The sequence below is a fragment of the Zootoca vivipara genome, chromosome 6, assembly GCF_963506605.1.
Source record: "Zootoca vivipara chromosome 6, rZooViv1.1, whole genome shotgun sequence".
NCBI lineage: Eukaryota > Metazoa > Chordata > Lepidosauria > Squamata > Lacertidae > Zootoca > Zootoca vivipara.
In genome coordinates, this window is record NC_083281.1 from 20,079,866 (window position 1) to 20,101,683 (window position 21,818).

The 21,818-nt window shown below is 45.5% G+C and overlaps 1 protein-coding gene across 1 annotated transcript; it reads left to right on the forward strand.

Moving 5' to 3' along the window:
• Positions 1-602: 602 nt before the first annotated feature.
• On the forward strand, positions 603-21,147 carry PRSS16 (serine protease 16). Its single transcript, XM_035120775.2, has 12 exons — positions 603-777; positions 6,078-6,268; positions 7,212-7,311; positions 8,629-8,758; positions 9,163-9,286; positions 10,194-10,271; positions 10,666-10,713; positions 13,590-13,862; positions 16,525-16,666; positions 17,313-17,492; positions 19,970-20,115; positions 20,928-21,147. Exons 1-12 carry the CDS (start codon positions 702-704, stop codon positions 20,988-20,990), a joined length of 1,551 nt encoding a protein of 516 aa, XP_034976666.2. The 5' UTR covers positions 603-701; the 3' UTR covers positions 20,991-21,147.
• Positions 21,148-21,818: the final 671 nt, after the last annotated feature.

Consider the following 21,818-nt stretch of genomic DNA (forward strand, 5'->3'; position numbering starts at 1 on the left):
GATCTGGGTTTACGAACCACACTGCTTTTTTTTTTTTTTTACGCTTCCTCTTTTGCACTCTCGGCTCCAAGAGGATCCCTGTGATCTGTCGTGATTTGTTTGCACTCCTTTTCTTTTGGTCTTTTGCTTCCCCCCCCCCCAGCAGCGTAGCACGGCGGCTCACAAAGCATTAAGGATCGCCTTGCTCGCTGGATCGCTCATCGCTGGATCCAGATCTCTCTCCTTCCGCACCTCCCCAAGTCCACACCCTTCTCCTTTGCTCCCGGCGCCTCTGAAGCTGCTGTCCGCCACGTGGAAACTGAGCTCAGGGGCCCAGGAAAGAAAGAAAAAAAAATGATGGAGAGAAACGTCCCCAGGATTTCTGGGAGACTGTTGAGAGCGCATCTCTTTAAAAAAAAAAAAGTTCGCAGTCCTCCTGTACGAGGATGGGAGGCAGGAAAAGGAGCAAGGGGCGTGGGCGCAGGGGGGGGACTTTAAAAAGAAACTCATTTTGAAGCTCCTCCTTGGACGACCTTGCTGAACTTGCAAAGGAAGGAGATCACGGGGTGGGAGGGCACCTGGTCATGTGAGGCGAGTCAAATAAAGGGGAATTTTGCTTTGCTTTTTCTTTCAATTTGACTGAGCGACACTTCCCCCCACCCGGCAGCTTGCTAGACCCGGTTTAAGTGCTCCTCTGAATCAGGAGAAGCTGGGGGAGAGAAATGGCCTCCCCCTCCTTTTCTTCCAGGGTCCTTTGGGGGGTCTTGCTCCTTGCGCTGCTCTCTCTGGCTCAGGCAGGTGAGTGAACGTCCTTCCATCTTCTTAACCACCCCCCCCCAAAAAAAAACTAATAATCACCCGTGGCTCTTCACTGTCTGCAGGCACTTTTTCTGGGATCGAAAGCCACAGCTGGCGGGTGGGGCAGCCTTAAAACTGCCAGCACATTTGCAAAGCTAAGCAGGGTCCGGTGTGGTTTCAAATTGGATGGGATTATACTGCCTGTTGAGATTCCTGCATTTGCAGGGGGTTGTGCTAGATGACCCTTGGGAGACCCCTTCCAACTCTACTGTTCTGTGATTCCCAGCTGATTTAGGGCGGTGTTCCTTCCCTAAATCTAGGCTTGTCATCAGCTTTCACTTCTGAGTGAGAAAGCAAGAGACGCCAGGCAGGATCAGACCAGAGTTCCGTCTTGTTGGCGTGGTGCAGGGGTTAGAGCGTTGGATTAGGACCTGGGAGACCAAGGTTCGAATCTCCACTCAGCCCTGAAGCTCACTAGGTGACCTTTGCTCTCAGCCTCGCCTGCCTCACAAGGTTCTTGTGGAGATTACAGTACTGTAGTTGAGGGGCGGGAGAACTGTTTATGCCACTTTGAGCTCCTTGGAGAAGAAGGTGAGGTATAAAAGTAATAATAAAATAAATAGCATTCCGTGCCACCAGTGGCTGGGGAAGCCCATGCCACTGTGTACTCGGAGGTAGACTGCTGCTGTATGTGGAGGTTCCATTTAGCTAAATAGCCATTGATAGGCCTGCAATTCCAAAACTCTCCTGCCCGAGGGTCTTGGCGGACCACACGTCATGTTTTCTCCGCCTGTTGGAGCAACTGTAATGTGTTGCGCTAGAAGCTGTATGTTTTTATTTTCAAATTGTATTACAATTTGAATTATGCAGTATAAGAAAGAAAAGAAGCAATCGAAATGCAACGACAAATCAAAATTAATATTGAATGCGGACACACACCCCAGACCAAATGAATGAAGCTCATGGGCCACTGTTGTTCCGCAAAACACAGTCTGGGAACAAGTTGCTCTACGCCCACAGTGGTGGTACAAAACCTGACATTTGTTGCATTTCAATCCCAGCCTGCCGTCAAGCAGCTCTCCCCTCTCCATTTTATCCTCAGAGCAACCCTGCGAGGTAGGTTGGGGCTGAGAGATTGTGAGCAGCCCCGAGTCACCCAAGGAGGTTTGTTGGCGGAGGGAATTCTGAACTCTGGCCTCCCAGGTCTGAGGCATGAGCTTCGTTAGCCCGGAATTTTGGATCCCCGACACCAGAGTTTTGTGCCGCAAACCGCACGTTTTGTGCCACCCCGCCCCAAAAGAACAACCTGAGTACCGTAAAAGCGGTGTTAGCACAAAACTTTGGCATCAGTTTGGAGGCTGTTTTGATTGCGAAATACAGCCCTAGGAGGACAGGTCTCGTGACAGTTGATTCTACCGTATCAGTTAATTGTTCACCGTGTAAAGAAACCCTCCCTTTTTCTCTTTCCTAAATCCACCGCCAATCAATTTCACTGAGTAACCTGGAGAACAAGCTTTGGGAGAGAGTGGAGTGGAAGCAGTCAGCAGCAGGCTATCTGCTTTTGCATGAAGGAGGTCTCCGGTTTAATCCCAGAAGGGCCTGAAACTCTGGCGAGCTGCTGCCAGTCAGTGTAGTAGACAGTACTGACCTAGATAGACCAGTGGTCTGATTTAGTACAAGGCAGCTTTCTCTAGTCCTATGTGTTGCCCTCTCTCTCCATGCCACATATAATTTTCCAAACCTTTGTCATATACCCCTCCTTTGTTATCATTTTCCCTTTGCACTAACTAACCCGGATACAGGTAGGCAGCCATGTTGGTCTGACGTAGTCGAAACAAAAAATAAAAAAATTCCTTCCAGTAGCACCTTAGAGACCAACTAAGTTTGTCATAGGTATGAGCTTTTGTGTGCATGCACACTTCTTCAGATACACAGTGTATCTTCGGTGTATCTGAAGAAGTGTGCATGCACACAAAAGCTTATACCTATGACAAACTTAGTTGGTCTCTAAGGTGCTACTGGAAGGAATTTTTTGTTTTAACCCAGATACTTTTGCTTTTCCTTGCATGCCCCAGGCTCTTGATCATATGGGAGTTGTATTATTATTATTATTATTATTATTATTATTATTATTATTATTATTATTACCACGCCCATCTGGCTGGGCAACTTCCAGCACATATAAAAACATAAGAAAACGTCAAACATTATTATTGCCACATCTGTTAATTGCTTTTTATAAAAAATTCTCTCAAAGCATCTTTGGTTCCTAGGTCTCTGTTGCTTATTCAACACCAAGTGGCACCAGCAGAATGAACTGTATTTGTTCCTGCACCTTGAAATACAGACTGGGAGGGTCTCCACTTCAAAATGCACAATGATTACCCCTCATCAAAAGCTTCCCCCCCCCCAATGTGCTGTAACTCATAAAGACTCCAGACTACACTTCTCAATAAGGTGCATTGGATTTTTCACCCCCAAATAAGTTTTGGGTCGCCCCCAAGGAAACATCCACATTACCTGCAGACTTGACCTTTCAAAAAACACCACGGCATCACATCCAACCTTACGGGGGGGGGGTAATTTTGGCACGAGCCGCGGTCAGATATGCTCCCCTGGCCAGTAATTGCCAATATACACATCCGTGAATGAGAAAAAGGGTTTGTGTGCAGCCATCATCTCAAAGGGAATGGTCTCTTGGCCATTGATGCAGAAGATGTGGGGTGTTCAAAAGCAGGGCTTTCCCCCCCCCAGCTGGAACTTGGAAAAACTGGCTTCTGGCACCTCTCAGGTCGGCACCATAGCCATTGCCATTACAGTGGTACCTCAGAAGTTGAATGGAATCCGTTCCAGAAGTCCGTTCGACTTCCAAAACGTTTGGAATCCGAGGTGCGGCTTCCGATTGGCTGCAGGAAGCTCCTGCAACCAATCAGAAGCCGTGGACGTTGCGTCGGACGTTCGGGTTCCAAAGAACGTTCGCAAACCGGAACAATCAAGGCATTTGGGATCCAAGGTACAGCTGTATAAGAAAACAAGGGAGGCATTCATGGTGAGTTCTGGCAGCTCTTTTTCTAGAGAAATAGTACCGCTCAACAACATATTTTTGGGTGCAGGGGCATATAAATTTCAGTTCCTCATTGAGGCTGAATGTGCAGATCTGTCTGTACAATCTTCCAACTCTATGATTCAGGGAACTAGTAGTGAGCTGCTTTTAAAAATGAGCTTAGTTGCCAAATTCTACCAGCCTTCTCCAACCCATTGCCCTTTGGGAAGGGTCACAGCTCAGCAGCAGAACATCTGTTTTGCATGCAGAAGGCCCTCAGTTTGGTAGCTGGCATCCTTAGGTAGGACTGGGAGAGACCTCTATCTGAAACCCAGTCAGCCTAGAGAATACCAAGCAATGATTCTGATCTGGTTTAAGGAAGTTGTCCTATCTTCCTAGATGTTTTGGGATCGAGTGAATTCCCCACTCAGCTCACCAGGTGACCTTGGGCCAGTCTGCCAGCCTAACCTACCTCACAGGGTTGTAGTGAAGGTGGAAGAGAACTATGCACAGCATCTTGAGATCTTTGGAAGATAAAGGTTGTCTATAAATGTAAGAAATAAATAACCAGAACTAAAAGAAAGAAAGAAAGAAAAGAGTTTTTCTTCCATTGACCATTTGGGCAAAAGGGACCCACAATGTAGGAATTTTCAAAGGGCTGGGGGTCAGTCTTGATGGGATACTTTTCACCTTGGGACACTTCAGATTGGACGCGTCCCAAGGAGCAGCCTCTTGGCCTGGACTCTGGACCAGAGACCTTGAGACTGTGCGTTCCTGCTTGCGAGGCAGATGCGGTCCGTCCTGCATGTGCGTTTTGCAAACAGGAAACTGACGCTGCGCACTCAGCAGCTTTTGGGTCTTCTGTTTCACAGAACGTTGCTTCTTGGAAGCGAGACGCCAGAACGTTTGTTAGCGTGCTGCTTGATAGAGAAGCACTGAAGCACAATCACCCTTTTGGATGTTCACCAGCCGCTTGCGGTTCCCCAAATGTGGTTTAACTGAGTGTTTGCTTCTTGTCAAGTTCCCCAAAAATTTCTTGTTGCAGGGGAGGTCAGAGAGGTTTGGATAGAATACAAGACCAGAAACCAAACGCCACACGCCGGCAAACATTTTTACCTACCACGGGGTAAAACAAGCATATGCATCACAAACAGCAATCCCTCTTTCAAGCCATCTCCAACTAAGGCCATGGAAACACTGTACATTTAAAGTGCATGGTTTCCCCAAAGAATCCTAGGAACTGTAGTTTGTGAAGAGTGCTGGGAACTATAGATTGCTGAGATCTGGGAAACTCCCATTTCCCAGAATTCTTTGGGGGAAGATTCAAGGACAATCCATGGAACATTTAAACATTTTAGTGTGGTCTAGCATAGTATCAAAAGTAATTTTATTTTTAGAATAGGGATAGATATCTTTTCAAAACGAGAGCAGGAGCATGCCTTCTTTGTGTCTAGTTTGTCTCAAACTTGACCTAATATAAATGAGATTACCTGGCAAAACAAGCTCACACCTCTTGTTGAGTTCGCATACATACTTAAGGTACGTATATAAAGGGCTTGTTTATAATTCTATTTTGGGAAGGGTTCATAGAATCGTAGAGTTGGAAGGGACCCTGAGGGTCATCTAGTCCAACCCCCTGCAACAAAGGAATCTCAACTCTAGCATCCATGACAGATGGCCATCCAACCCCTGCTTAAAAGCCTCCAAGGAAGGAGAGTCCACAACCCTCTTACGGCCAGTATGTTTTTCTTGATGTTTAGTCGGATTCATGTTCTTATGTCACTGCATTGTTTTATACTGTACTTTTGGGGTGTCCCATGATCATATTATAAAAGGGTAAGCCTCTATGCTATGAATCAAGCACTGCTAGGAGTCGTTTCCATTTCTTATCAATAAAAAAATATGGGTGTGGCATGAGAAACTTTATTTTGAAAGTGTGGCCCAGAGGAAAAAAGTTTGAGAACCACTGATCTGGAAGGACAGCTGTGTTGGTCTGTTGTCCGAAGAGTACGATGCATCTTTTGTTATGGTGCCCTCCAGATCTTTCAACTATGGCTTCCATCAGCTGGCTGGTCCACGAAAGCTTGTGCCGAAATAATAATAGCCCTGTATGCTGCTGGACTCCTGAGCATTCATTAAATAGCCGCGATCGTCTGCATTGGGCTGTCTAAATGCCCAGATGCATGTGATCAGAGAGAGCCTGGCATTATGCAGAAGTGCACAACTTCACACGTCTTTTCGGTGTCTTCCCCTCCAGGCAGAAATTTCTGGCTGTTCCGCCAGCAGGTCCTGAAGCAGCGAGAGCAGCATGCGATGGAGGAGGCGTATCTTCGCCTGAGACAGCTGCCTCGGTTCCTGGTCCCAGGGATGTGGAACGCTCCCCTCGAGAGCTTCATCCGTCAGCCCCTGGACCACTTCAACCGGCAGGAACAGCGCACCTACAACCAGGTACGAGGTGCTCAATGATCTGGCAACACTGATGGCGCTTACTTGGGTTTATTATTTCAACTCATGTGCAACCACTCGTTCTACGTGCTTATTTTATAGTTTTGCATTTCATCTTTTAATTTTCTCTTTTTTTAAAAAAAATTTATTTGATTTTCCAGATTAAGATTTTACATTCACATAACAACTTAAAATATAAAAACAAGATTCCAGAGAATCTCCTGGACTTCCCTCCTCCCCTTTGTGGGTCTTATTATTCGTCCTTTCCTTCTGCATCTTTTACGTAGAAGAATCCAAATTTTTATATTTCCATTAAATCCAAAGTTCATCATTACACTACAAGTGTTATTCCAATCCCACTAACGATTTTAACTGTTTACAATGGTTTTTTAAGATAAATTATAAATTTCCCCCATTCCTGATTAAAGTTTTGGTCTTCCTAATTTCTGATTCTTCCGGTCATTTTTGCCATTTTGGCATAGTCCATCAGCTTGATCTGCCATTCTTCCCTGGCAGGGACTTTTATCTTCCTTCCATCTCTTGGCTAATAGCATCCGCAGAGCCGTGGTCGCATACATAAATAGTCTTTTCTGCTCCCTTGGAATTTCGGCACCTAGAATTCCTAAAAGAAAAGCTTCAGGATTTTTTTTAAAAAAGAAGTTATTTTAAACATTTTTTTCAGTTCATTATATATCATGTCCCAGAATGCTTTTACTGCCTTACACGTCCACCACCTCATTCTTCCACCTGCTGTGATTATTGTTCCCTTTGTTTTATATACATTATAAAATTATTATCGTTATAATTATTATTATGCTTTACATGTGTGGTGTGAATATTGCCTTAGGCAAGCCCACCCCCTCTGCAGAGTCATGCTTTGGGGAGGGGGATTCCCTTTTGCTCTTAGTGATGCTCCTTCTCTTCTTTACCTCCCTAAAACTCACAGAGATTTTGGATTAACCAGGAATTTTGGCGACGCCCCGACGGACCGGTCTTCCTCTTCATTGGGGGCGAGTCTGCCTTGTCGGTGTACGATGTGCTGGCAGGTGGGTGTCATGCAACACCTCAGTTGCGGAGACTGGGGGACGAGATCTCTTACATATTCATTCATTCATTCATTCATTCATGACATTTTTCTCCCAAGGTGGCATCCATAGTTCTCTTCCTCTTCATTTAATCCCCTCAACAACCCTGTGTGGTAAGCTGAGAGGCAGTGACTGGCCCAAGTGAGCTTCTTAGCTGAGCAGGGATTTGAACCTTGCACTCCTAGGTCCTAGCCCAACACTCTAACCACTACACCACACTGTTTTTTGAGATGGGTCTCACTAGAGCTTCGCCTTCAACGGCTTTTGCACTGCCCAAGGCTCTGCCCTGGATTCACTGTAGGCATCCGGAGCAACCCTGAGGACGTACAAAATTCCTGCACCAATGCTAGGATGGTTTTGTCATCACAGCTTCCTATGAATGGCGTCTTTGCGTCTTTTGCCAACATTTAAGCTTTAATTCCCAGTATGTTGTTCTCCTGTCCAGCTTGCAGGCTGCATCCACACCATAATAAGAATAAATAATAGTTTTATTATTTGTGCTCCGCCCATTTGACGGGGTTGTCCCAGCCACTCTGGGCTACCATATATTTAAAACGCTATGAAACCACTTTTAACAATCATGGTTCCCCCCCCCCAAAAAAAAACTCTGGGAACTGTCATTTGTTAAAGGTGCTGAGAGTTGCCAGGAGGAGAATTACAATTCCCAGCTCTTCCCTGTGAAGAAAGATGGACTGTTGAACCATGCTGAGAATTGTTGCTCCGAGAAGAGAATAGGGGTCTCCTATCCTCTGTAGTCTTCCTTTAGAACCTGAAGGTCCCCATCTGCACAATACATTTAAAACAGTATCGTATCACTTTAAACCAGAGTTTCCCAAACTCGGGTCTCCAGTAGTTGTTGGACTACAACTCCCATCATCCATTAGTTAGCAGCACCAGTGGTCAGGGATGATGGGAGTCGTAGTCCAAAAACAGCTGGAAACCAAAGTTTGGGAAACCCTGATTTAAACATTCAGGCCTTCTCCCAGACAATCCTGGGAACTGTAGTTTGTTACGGGTGCTTAGAAGGCCTGCTATTCCCCTTCCACAGCTACAATTCCCAGTGTGGTTTCCCAGTTAGTCCCTCTTCCTAGGGAACTCTGTGAATTATAGCTCTGTGAGGGCAGTAGGCAGGATCTCCTAGCCCTCTTAACAAACTACAGCTCCCAGAATTCTTTGCAGAAAGCCACAACTGTTTAAAGGGGTATCGCAGCGCTTTAAACATATGGTGTGAACGTGGCCAGAGAGAGACCTATCCCCTGTTTCTCTTTCCTGTTTAAGGACACCACGTGGAGCTGGCCCAGAAGTACGGAGCTTTGGTGGTGGCCCTCGAACACCGTTTCTATGGGGCCAGCATCAACCCTGATGGGCTGCAAGATCACAACCTTCAGTTCCTGTCCAGCCAGCAAGCGTGAGTTGGCACCTGTGACTCGTATTGTGAACCCTGCTTGTGTTTCCATAATAACATAACATTTCTTTAAATATTTTGCAAAACGCTTCCATTCCTCCAAAAATATTTCCTTCTCTTTGGTCTTTGACCGTAAAAAAGATATTTGATTTGATTTGATATTTCCTTCATTTTTAATCTCTAATTTTGGCTTGCCGTTTTTCCACATGCTCCGTCATTTTTATAAGCCGTTGGTATCTCGCCTCCTTCCCAATTTTGAGCATATATCGTTCTTGCCGCTGTCGTGGCATGCATAAATAAATTGTCTTAAGTCGATCGCCCTCTTAATTGCAAGCAAATAATCAAGGGAGTTTGGGGACGTCTGAGGTGTGATTCTGGTCCCAAAGCTCTGCCGTCTCCTTTTGCAGCTTGTCTGACCTGGCCTCCTTCCACCACTTCATCACCCAGAAATTCAGCCTGACATCCAACAACACCTGGATTTGCTTCGGAGGCTCCTATCCTGGCTCCCTGTCTGCCTGGTTCAGACTCAAGGTGGGACCACAAGATTGCCAGTAGGGGCCAATAGGAACAGGGGGAGCTGAGTCAGACCATTGGGTTCATCCTGCTCAGAACTGCTTACTCTGACTAGCAGCGGCACTCCAGGAATTCAGACGGGGGAATATTCCCCAGTCCTACCTGGAGACGCCAGGGATCGAACCTGGGATTTTCTGCTTGCAAAGCAAATGCTTTGCCGCCTTTGGTGAACTGGGACGCTCTTGTGGCCACTGTCAGTTTGCATTTCTTAGTGCAGAAAGAATTGATCTGATGTGTAGAGATCTTTCCTATTCTAATTAAATTCAAGAGGATTCTGGAAGCTTCTCTGTGTGAAAGAAGCAAGCAGAAGGTTCTTGATGTTTGGGTGATTCCTTCCGAGAAGCTGAATACAGCTGGCTTAAACGAGCTCTCTTATCTCTTTCAGTCAAGGTCATGCTGACTATAAAAGTAAGGGCAGAAGGGAGCCTGGGCTTCACCTGGGTGTGGTGTTCTGTACATAGGTAGTGTTAAGGTTTAGTCTTCTTATAAGTTATTGTAAGTTTAAGTTGAGTCTGCTGCAACTGGATTTCTTATGGACAGTGCCAATCCTGAATGTATTGGATTTGTGATCATTATGCTCATTTGCCTTCAGTAGCAGTAAAACTCTGCTGGATGAAATACAATTGCCTCTAGTCTGGCTTTTGGGAAACTCGTTTAAGTTTTTACTCTGCTAACTATACATTGGAATCTACTCTGGATCTATATTGAGTAGAATTCAATGACGCACTGCTTGTGGTCTTCCTAGGCGATCCCTCGTAGCTGAGTAAAATTGCCTTCCGTGAACACAGTCTCAAAAGTGAGTCCGTAAGTGACTGCGGAGGCCAATTCTGGATCCACACGCCCATTTTCTCTCTCTCTTTTCCAGTTTCCCCACCTGGTCTTTGCTGCTGTCGCTTCTTCTGCCCCTGTCAGAGCCCAGCTGGATTTCACAGGCTACCTTATGGTGAGTTCTTGGCAAAGAACCCAGGTGGTCTTTTTGAGTTTGGGGATGGCCCTCAGAGCTCCTTGAGGCCCTCTCAAATGATGACCACACGATGGCCAAAAGTTTGCCCGTGGTTGAACTCAGCCTCGGTCAACCGGAAAGGCCTCCAGATATTTGGACTACAACTCCCATCAGCGCTGGCAGGGGCTGATGGGAGTTGTAGTCCAAATATCGCCAGTTTTGACTCTAAAGGAAATTATCCCCCCCCCAATAGTGAAGAAGAAAAAGCTGGAATTAATACCACAGTGTAAATAATCACATTCAAATGTAATGCTCCCACCATGACTGGAACCCATGTGACTTAACAACTTTGTCCTTATCCCCCCCTATCTCTCTTTGGCTTCTTCCTCTCCAGGTTGTTGCCGCAAGTCTGTCCAATCCAGTTGTCGGTGGTTCCAAAGAGGTGAGGTTTTTAATATTTTTTCCCAAATGACTCGTATTTTGGCCGTGTGGAAAGCTGCAACTGTTAAAAGTGGTTCCGTAACGCTTTAAATGCATCATGCAGGTGCTTTTTGCCACCCGTCATGTGCTGCCCCCCCTGTTTTTCCTTTTTTTTTAAAAAAGAAATATTTACTTGAGTTTAGAAAATAGAGACTTATAACAAAGTCAATTAAAAATCCATATAAAGAGACTGCTCTGAATCTTAAGACTTTCCCCCATCCCCTCCAGGTGCTCTCCTGATGCCAATATTTACAACTGCATACTAGTCCATTAAAAAGGGACGCAGATGGCGCTGTGGGTTAAACCACAGAGCCTAGGGCTTGATGATCAGAAGGTCGGTGGTTTGAATCCCTGCGACGGGGTGAGCTCCCGTTGCTCGGTCCCTGCTCCTGCCAACCTAGCAGTTCAAAAGCACGTCAGTCAAAGTGCAAGTAGATAAATAGGTACCGCTCCGGCGGCAAGGTAAATGGCGTTTCCGTGTGCTGCTCTGGTTCGCCAGAAGCGGCTTTGTCATGCTGGCCACAGGACCTGGAAGCTCCCTTGGCCAATAACACGAGATGAGTGCCGCAACCCCAGAGTCAGTCAAGACTGGACTTAATGGTCAGGGGTCCCTTCACCTTACTAGTCCATTCTCCACATTTTTTATCCATCTAAATTGTCCATCGTTTTTGTTACTTTACAAGCGTGATTAAATTCCTGCTAATGTTTTGATCTGCTTACAATAGTCTCCTAAATAAATTATAAAATTTCCCCATTCTTTTTTTCAAAGTTCCTTTCCTCTTGGTTCCCGAGCTTCCCGGTTAATTTTGTCATTTCAGTCCATCAACTTGGTTTGCCATTCTTCCCTGGTCGGGATTATTTCTTCCTTCCATCCCTGGGCTAATAGCACCCATGTGGCACTTGACAGCCATATGTCAAGAATGCTTTGATGGTGTTTCCTGCTTGGCAGGGGGTTGGACTGGATGGCCCTTGTGGTCTTTTCCAACTCTATGATTCTATGTGGCTGTTGTCGCATACATGAAAAGTCTTTTTTGGTCCTTTGGGATCTCAGTACCTATAATTCCTGGTAAAAAGAAGCTTCTGATTTTTTAACAAACTTTATTTTAAGCATTTTTTTTTCATTTCATTGTAGATCATATCCTAGAAAGTTTTTTTTACCTTACACCAGGCACCTCCAAAGCCCGCCGGTCGGTTTAATCCGGCCCCTGTGGCTGTTTATTTCCTGGGGTAAAATCCTTAAAAAAAAAAAAAGCTCAACAACTTAACAACTTCAATCCTAAAAAAAAGTTCAACAACTTTGGTTGGCCCTCACGCATGTTCACTTCATCAAATCTGGCCCTCTTTGAAAAAAGTTTGGACACTCCTGCCTTACATGCAGGGTGTTGTTGTTTAGTCGTTTAGTCGTGTCCGACTCTTCGTGACCCCATGGACCATAGCACGCCAGGCACTCCTGTCTTGCACTGCCTCCCGTAGTTTGGTCAAACTCATGTTCGTAGCTTCGAGAACACTGTCCAACCATCTTGTCCTCTGTCGTCCCCTTCTCCTAGTGCCCTCAATCTTTCCCAACATCAGGGTCTTTTCCAAGGATTCTTCTCTTCTCATGAGGTGGCCAAAGTATTGGAGCCTCAGCTTCACGATCTGTCCTTCCAGGGAGCACTCAGGGCTGATTTCCTTAAGAATGGATAGGTTTGATCTTCTTGCAGTCCATGGGACTCTCAAGAGTCTCCTCCAGCACCATAATTCAAAAGCATCAATTCTTCGGCGATCAGCCTTCTTTATGGTCCAGCTCTCACTTCCATACATCACTACTGGGATCAATGCCTTGTCGTGGCGAAGGGGCTTGAATAACTCAGAGAAGCTATGAGCTATGCCATGCAGGGCCACCCAAGATGGACAGGTCATAGTGGAGAGTTTTGACTAAACGTGATCCACCTGGAGAAGGAACTGGCAAGCCACTCCAGTATCCCTGCGAAGAAAACTCCATGGACAAAGACAACAGGCACATGCAGGGTGGATTTGATTTAAATCAAATCGATTTAAATCATGATTTAAATCACTAGTCAGTAAGACTTGATTTAAATCATTTTTTTTTTACAGAAAGACTCATTCTTGCTGGTATAACCTTAATATTTACAACCAGGTGAAGGTTTCATTTTTGGAATAATAAATTTTCAGAGTAGTTTTTACAGTTATATCAAAAATTACTGATATGGTTATACTTTTCGAAATACATAGGCACATAATTATGTAATTATTGTGAGGTTTAACAAGTTAACTGTTTATATTTGGACAGCTTTTCTGCTGTACTTGATTGGAAGGAGAAAAATAATCATTTCCTTAATAACAATTTAAACTAAAACAATATTTAACTAAAACAAAAACATTATAGCATATGTATCCATGATTGTTAACTGATGTGGTTAAACAATTTTTTTAAATAAAAAAAACACACCTTAGACTGAGTTTTAGCACACATGAAAACCTAAAAAGAAATCCTTATTTCCTGATGAATAGCCTTTGGACTATAATGTAACTTAAATAGAAAACTATCTTTAGAATTTTTTTTCTTCCAAAAGCATTTTATTTTAGTAATCCGATTTTAATAAAAAAAATAAAAATATCCAAATGGTATCTGAAGAAGTGTGCATGCATACAAAAGCTTATACCAAGAACAAGCTTAATTGGTCTCTAAGGTGCTATTGGACAATTTTTTATTTTTTAATATATTTCAATTTTTTAAAAAAAAACATTGATTTTTGTCCACCCTGCTTACACGTCCATCCCATATGATAAAAGGTCCCCTGTGTTTCCTCCCCTTCCTCTTTGCTTCCCTCGCAGTGCCTGGAGGCCGTGGCTGATGGCTTCTCTGCAGTGGACACCCTGGTGCACGATGGGGCCCTGGCCAAGCTGGCGAAGGACTTCCGCTCCTGTCAGGAGTTGGAGGGCTCTGGCGACTGCGTGCAGCTGGTGTCCAACCTGGCCGACATCTTTATGCTGGCTGTGCAGTACAACAACGAATACATGCCGTGGAGCACCATCGCCAACTTTTGCCGTGTCATGACCAACAACAAGACTGGCTCGGCCTACCAGAGACTTATGGCTGCCAACAACGTAAGCCTGCGCCTCGGTGGGCGGGAGACCTTTCTAGGGCCCTGGCTGAGGAAAAAGGAATAAGGAATAATTTATTGGTCAAGTACCAAGCTTCGACTACATTGCAATGTAAAAAAAAGTAACTCATACAAACACTATTCCTCTCACAATACAACACAACAGCACAGCAAAGGGACCCCCCCCACACACACACAACTGGCCTCCCCTTCCACTACCCAACTACGAATTTAACAGTTTGATGGCACAAGGGAAAAAACTGTTCCTGTGCCTAGCCGTTTTTGTGTAGAGTCCTGTAGCGACGTCCAGATGATGACCGGGATGCAAAGGGTCCGCAACAATTCCCTCTGCTCTCTTCCTAGCTTGGACAGCATAAAGTGTCTCTGTTGAAAGCAAACTAACACCAATTACCCTTTCTGCAGTTCTTACTGCTCGTTGGAGGCTTTTCTTGTCCAGCTTGGAGGCTGCGCCATACCAGGCAATAATAAAATTACAGAGAACAGTTTCAATAGTACCTCTGTACAGAAGGTGGCAATCCTGTTCCTTTGTTTAGGACGAGAGTGTGACTGGGCTCCAACTCTCAGTATTACTAGTATTTATTATTAGTACAGTATTACTATCTGGACCAGGCACCCCCAAACTGCGGCCCTCCAGATGTTTTGGCCTACAAATCCCATGATTCCTAGCTAACAGGACCAGTGGTCGGGGAAGATGGGAATTGTAGTCCAAAACATCTGGAGGGCTGAAGTTTGGGGATGCCTGATCTGGACTCTTGCCTCGGCAGCCATTTTGTGCGGGCACCCACGGCATGTTTATCGCGATATGAGCACCAGCAATTCATTTTTTAAACAACAACAAAAGGACTAGCCGTATATTTTATTTCATAAAGTTTATATACCACTTGATTAATGCGGGGGGGGGGGAATCTAAAAGCGGTTTACAAAAAAGAATAGAATAATAGAATTGTCTCCCCAAAACGTGCCAGAAATAATGAAAGTAAACAATAGGATCAGAGTAAAACTTGTGTGTCTGGATAGGCTTGCCTAAACGAACAAACAAAACATGTTTTTAGCAGGCGCCAAAAAGAGTACAATGGAAGGTACTTGCCTGATGTCAAGATGCAGGGAGTTCCAAAGTTTCTGGGAGTTGCCAGGAGACTCCTATTCCCCTCACGGAGCTACAATTCCCTAGCTCTTTCCTGTGAAGAGAGATTGACCGTGAAACCACTCTTGAATTAATAATGATGATGATGATGATGATAATAACTGAATCGCTATATCACAAGGTACTGTGCAAAAATATTGTAAGAAACATTAAACAATTTAAAAAGGAATAGATACACTAAAAATAACCCAGATGGAGACCCATAGCATAGCTTGAATAGCTTTTCAGGCCAAAAACACATTCAGTTGTTTCCTGTTGTGCCATTGCTGACCATTAGCTGAGCTGGCCGGGGCTGATGGGAGTCCTAGAGACGCAGCAACATCTGAAAGGCACTTCCTTGCCCACCTCTGGGTCTGTGCAACAGCCATTCTGGGACTGAAGCTCCTCTTCTTTTCTTATATATTTAATGCATAGGGGTTTGTTTGTTTGTTTTGCCATGGCATCATCCAAAGAAGAAAAACAAAAACAGCAGTTGCTCCATAGGCAGTAAAACCATGATCCAACCCACCCAAATTCCTTATTACACAGAATAAAATGTAATCCTCAAATAAAATGCGCAGATTTAGATCTCAACAGTCCCCTTTGCAATTGACCACGAGCCCACCCAGATCTTTCTTCCTAATCTTCCTAGCTGCCACCTTATAAGTCACGGAGTCATCTATTATCACTCAGCAGCCGGGTCACCCTCTGGCTAGATTAGTTTCCTTCGTGAAAAGGGGTTTTGTGAATCGGTTTTTTTGTGTTGAATATATGCTACAGTGGAACCTCAGTTTACGAACACAATTGGTTCCAGAAGTCTGTTCATAAACCGAAGTGTTCGTAAACCGAAGTGAACTTTCCCATTGAAAGTAATGGGAAGTTGATTAATCCGTTCTAGACGAGGAAAAACACCCCCTAGAACGGATTAACCGCTTTGCTCCGATGCCTTTGCGGAGGCCGGGGAGCGTTTCCGCGACTGGGCTGCAGCCGCGAAAGCGGTCCCCGGCCTCCGCAAAGGCATTGGAGCAAAGCCCCAGCCTCCCTGAAGGTATCCGACGCTCCGATGCTTTGGGGAGGTTTGGCCTTTGCTCCGATGCCTTCGGGGAGGCCGGTCCTTCGCTGTGGGCCTCCAGGAGGCATTGGAGCGAAGGCCCGGCCTCCCCGAAGGCATCGGACGCTGAGTAGACCTCCGGCACCTCAGTTTACTAACTTCCGGGTTAGGATAGTTCGTAAACCGAAAGTTCGTAAACCGAGGTGTTCGTAAACCGAGGTACCACTGTATATGGTAATTTATGGACCTAATAGATATCTAAAGCCATTTGCCCATAACAAATAGGAGCCTACACAACACAAAACACTATTGCTGAATGTAGGTTTTATTTTTTTTTGTTTTCTATCTTATTTTTTGGAAATGTATATCCATGGTTTTTTCCCTTTAATTTTTTGTGGGGGGCCCTAAGCTATAGCTTGTTTAGCTTATACGTAAATCCGGCACTGGGCCCACCTCTCTTATTTTCAAAAGGTGTACTTGGACGGCATGAACATGACATGCATGGAGAATAATCACACAGAGGCCCTGCAGGAGCTGCGCAACACATTCATCTCCACGTCGGGCGTGGGCATCAGGCAATGGTACTTCCAGACATGTACAGAGTTCGGATACTGTAAGTGAGAGTTAACGTTTTGCCCTGTGCACTCTCCTCCTCCTCCTCCTCCTCCTCCTCCTCCTCCTCCTCCTCCTCCTCCTCCCCCCTCAACATATTATTATTATTATTATTATTCATCCTAAGGTCCTGGAGTAGGTTATTTGTGTTGGTGAGGAAATGAGAGTTTGTTCGTCTCAAATTAGACCTAATCTAAATGAGATTGCCTGGCGAAAAAGCGAGCTCACGCCTCTCATTGAGCTTGTATACATACTTAAGGTACATAGGTAAGAGGCTCGTTTATAATTACTGTATATTTTGGGGATTCATCACGTTCTTGTGTATCAGCATCGCTTTGTTCCTGCTGCCCCACGATCATATTCTATGTTACAAAGCAAGCATGGCTGGGAGCGGTTTCTTTTCACTTTCCAATGTATCGAGAAAAGATTTGGTGTGGCGTAAGCGAATTGTTATTCTGAAAGTGTGGCCCGGAGGAAAAAGGTTTGAGAACTACTTTCTTGGGGGCTGCCCCAGAGAAGGCCCTGTCCTGGACCTCCACCCCCGAGCCTCTGAATCCAACCAAGGGTGGGCTTTCCTGTTTGCATTGTTCCCCGTGAACTTAGGTGGCCTCAGCCTTGCCTTTTGCATTTTATTTCTCTTGCTCTAGACCAAACCTGCGATGATCCTGCCTGCCGCTTCTCCCGCTTCATGAACCTGACGACTGAGCTTGAAACCTGCCGAGAGGTCTTCGGCATCCCCTCTCAGGCTGTCCAGGAGGCTGTGTCCTTCACCAATGACTACTATGGGGCTGATCGCCCCAAAGCCAGCCGCGTCCTCTTCGTGAACGGTACGGAGGGTGGGGAGATGTGGGTCCCTCTCAGACGGCCATGTGCAGTACGTAGTTGCGAGAGAGGGAGAGACCCCAGCTTGAAGCCTATGGAGAGCCCCGTTTTGTCAAACCAAATATTTATGTGGCTGGTTGTGATTGCTTGTTAGCGAGGAAAAAAGAACTCTACACATGCTCAGAGGCAGATTTCCCCCTTCGCTGTGAGGGGTGTGTAGGATTTTTCACCGTTTGACAGTGGAACAAATTATTTAACCAGGCCTTTGGCTGATTGACATCCGGTGCCCTTTTCAAATGTGTAGTGGAAGGGGGGGTTATTGGGATGTTGTTGTTTTTTATTATGTATTTTCTTTTTTGTAGATACTGTGACTTTATGTTGCGAACCACCCTAAGATCCAGGGCCGTCTTAAGCACCTTTGGCGCCGTGGCACCGTGGTGCGACGGATCCCTCCGGCGCCCCCCACCGCCCTGTTTTCCAGTGCGATGGGCGGCCGGGCGGCGAGGGCGCTGCTGCGCGGCGGGACGGGTGCAGCTGCATGGCGCCCCCCCTGGCGGGCCGGCGCCGTGGCGCCCTGCGCCACCCAGCCTGACCATAGAGCCAGCCCTGCTAAGATCTGTGCATATAAAGTGGTATACAAATTTAATTAACAACAGACTCCTTCAGGAGGTGGTGGACTCTCCTTTCTTGGAGTTTTTTAAGCAGAGGTTGGGCAGTCATTTGTCATGCGTGACAATCATATATGATTTATGATCGTGTATGCTGAGATTCCTGCATCACAGGAGGTTGGACTAGATGACCCTCAGGGTCCCTTCCCATTCTCCAATCCTTTGATTCCCTTTCTCCTCCTTCCCATTTTTGCCTAGACAGAACGAGAGCAATTTCATTTCGAAATCTAAGCCAAGGAGGTCTGTCATCTGAAGTGGATCTACTATATGAATAAACCCATTGTACCCAACTAAGTTTTACTCACAGTAGCCCCATTGAAATAAAAGGACCTAATTTAGTAGTGTCCATTCATTTCAATAGGTCTACTCTAAGTAGGCTAAGTTAGGGTCATTCTCAGTGAGTCTACTCTGAAAAGAACTTAGTTGGATGCAACGGTAGCTTGGAGCAGAGAAAGAAACCTTCAGCAGTTTTTAGTGAATGACATTGGGGAAGCATTCATTGGGGGCTGCCCTTGAAACTGTCCCAGAAACTCCAGCGGGTGCAGAATGCTGCAGTGAGGCTCCTCACGGGGTCCCTGTCATGGGAGTATATTTACCCAGTGCTCTGCCAGCTGGAGTATCGAGTCAGGTTTAAGGTGCTAGTTTTGACCTTTAAAACCCTATATGGCCTAGGACCCTCGTACTTACGCGGCCGCCTCTCCTTGCCCATCAGAGGACCTTAAGGTCCATGAATAATAATAGCTTGACGGTCCCGGGCCCTAAAGAAGGCAGATTATCCTCCACCAGGGCCAGGGCTTTTTCAGTGATGGCTCCGACCTGGTGGAATGCTCTGTCCCACGGGACTAGGGTCCTACAGGACTTGATCTCCTCCCTCAGGGCCTGTAAGACAGAGCTATTCCGCCAGGCCTTCAATTTGAATTAGCTTGATCCTCTATTCCCTTCCCCCTTCCCTTTTTCTATGAAGAAACCCTTCTGGGACCCCACATTTAAACTCTTCCCTGGCCTCCTTGCTGGCCCTAGTAGGACCAACTTAGCCAGTTAGCCCTGGTGATCATTTGATGTTAACTGACTGGGGTTCTCCCCCCTCCAAAAAAAAAGACCCCTGAATTTTTGAATTTTATTGACATTGATGCTGCATTTATGCTGTTTTAATGCTGTTTTTAAGTCGCATTTTAATCAATGTTTTATATTTGCTGTTAGCTGCCCTGAGCCCGGTTTTTAAACTGGGGAGGGTGAGGTATAAATAAAAATTTATTATTATTATTATTATTATTATTATTATTTAAATGGCTACAAAACATGGAAGGTTGCTTCCTCCTTACAGTCTTAGTGTCTGCTGGGTTGGACTAGAGACCCCATCTGCAAGTGTTATATTTTTGTGTTGTGGAACACCATCCAAAGCCTTCAAGCCGGGACACAGCTCTCTGGCGTCCGTAGCATTTGCGATAGGGAGTGTTGTTCATATGCTCCACTTCTCCCAACACCTGAAAAACGCTTCCGTGGCAGCATTGTAGGAGCCTTGGTTGTGCAATTTTCCCAACTTGTCATAATGAAGGTATTGGGGATTGTGGGGAAATTCATTTCCCTAGTATTATTCTGTGAGACGCCCTGAGAGCCCCGGGTTTAGGGCGGTATATAAATTAAATCAATCAATCAATCAACACATTTTCCAGTGAGTTCATAGGAGCAGCGCAGGTCCCCCATCCTGGCACCAGAAGTTAGCTTCGGAGATCGGCCTCTCCCATTGGATCACACTTGCGAATCCGTTTACTTTCTCTCCTCCTTGGTGTCTAATCACTGCCTTCTCTCCCCAGGCGACATTGATCCTTGGCATGCCCTGAGTGTCCTCAAGAACCAGTCCCGCTCTGAACGGGCTATTTTAATCAACGGCACTGCCCACTGCGCTGACATGTCGACACCCAACCCCCGGGACCCACTGCCCCTTGTCCATGCCAAAGAGGTGAGAACGGCCGGTGGATTTGGGGGGTAGGTGGTGGCATGGGGGGGGAATAGCTTGGAATCCAGAACCTTTTTCAGGAACTTCCACTTCCTCTAACCCAGGCACCCCCAAACTCAGCCCTCCAGATGTTTTGGGACTACAATTCCCATCAACCCTAGCTAACAGGACCAGTGGTCAGGGATGATGGGAATTGTAGTCCCAAAACATCTGGAGGGCTGAGTTTGGGGGTGCCTGCTCTAACCTGTCTGGTCTCAGGCTGGATGCAATGCAGGGAAGAATTAGAGTGCAGAACCCTTTTAGGAAAGTTCTGTTTCCTCCTTTGAAAATGTGATTAACCTCTTGGTCCATGAACCTTGTAGTAGGGTAGGAGAGCTGAAAATAATGTCAATATATTTTACTTCCAGCAACCAATGCGCCCCTTAATACATGGGTAGACAAGTCTAAAAAAACCCAGACACAAATTTTCACGGCTCTCTAGCAGCTGTGGTGGCTCATGTACCAGAAATAATACATTTAGTGTTAACTCTGGAAAAGAATGCTCGATTCTGACCAAACTAAGCCTCCCGATGTATATTTTGCTCCCCACGAATGTCTGCTTGTTAGGGTTTTAGTCTAGTTTTAAATGTTTTTGTTTTTAATTAATGTACAAAGTACCTTGAGATGGTGGTTTAGAAGGTGGTTAATCAACGGCAGTAATAAAAATGAAAACAATTGTCCCTGAATTAGGAGAATAGCCTATAAATCAGGATTCTAGTTAGGAGTCTGGCCAACCTTGGTTTTATTTTCTCTCCCTCCCCACTCACTCCATGCAGCAAATCTCCTTGCAAGTTGATGAGTGGCTGAAGTTGGCGAGAAAGATAAATCAAGGCAGCTGAGGGGCCAAATGAGAAGATGCTTCGCCAGCCCAAACCACTGTCGCCTCTCCTTGCAGAAAGACTGCTTGCTCCTGCCTTGTCTTAGAGACTCGCAAAACATCTTTGCATCACCTGGAAAATAACTACGTGGCAGAAATATCTGTGGGGTTGTTATTGGGTTTTTTTTTTTTTTAAAAAAAAATGCTTCTATTTCCAAATACAGATTTATTTATTTTTAATACCCTTGATTCTTCACTGTTGTTGATAATTATGATGATCTGTCAGTGGAGCTGGATTTTGTAGATGGAGTGTCAATATGGATGACACAAAGCAGTGAGAAAACTTGTAGGTCAGGCCTTTTCAGAAGACCTACAGTGGTGCCTCACTTAACGAATGCCCTGCTTAACGAAATTTCCGCTTAACGAAAGGTTTTTTCTGGCGGAGGTTGCCTCGCTAGACGAATTCGTTTTACGAAAAATTCGTCTAGCGAATCGCGGTTTCCCATAGGAATGCATTGATATTCAATTAATGCGTTCCTATGGGCAAAACAAAATTCAAAAAATTCAATGCATTCCTATGGGATTCACTAGACGAATTTTTCGTTATAAGAAAAGACCCGTGGAACGAATTAAATTCGTCTAGCGAGGCACCACTGTATAGCCATTACAGAATGCTCATAGCTAGGCAGTATAATTCAGTGGAAAAACCTGCCAACAAAGCACTCAATATTATTTTAAAAAGTTTGTTAGAGAAGACTTCTCAGCCCCCAGCTCTCCCCACTTCTGAGGCAGAGGGCCTGAGCAACAGCCCAGACCTCCCTCACTTTTTTCTGGGAGATAAGGCCTGGGA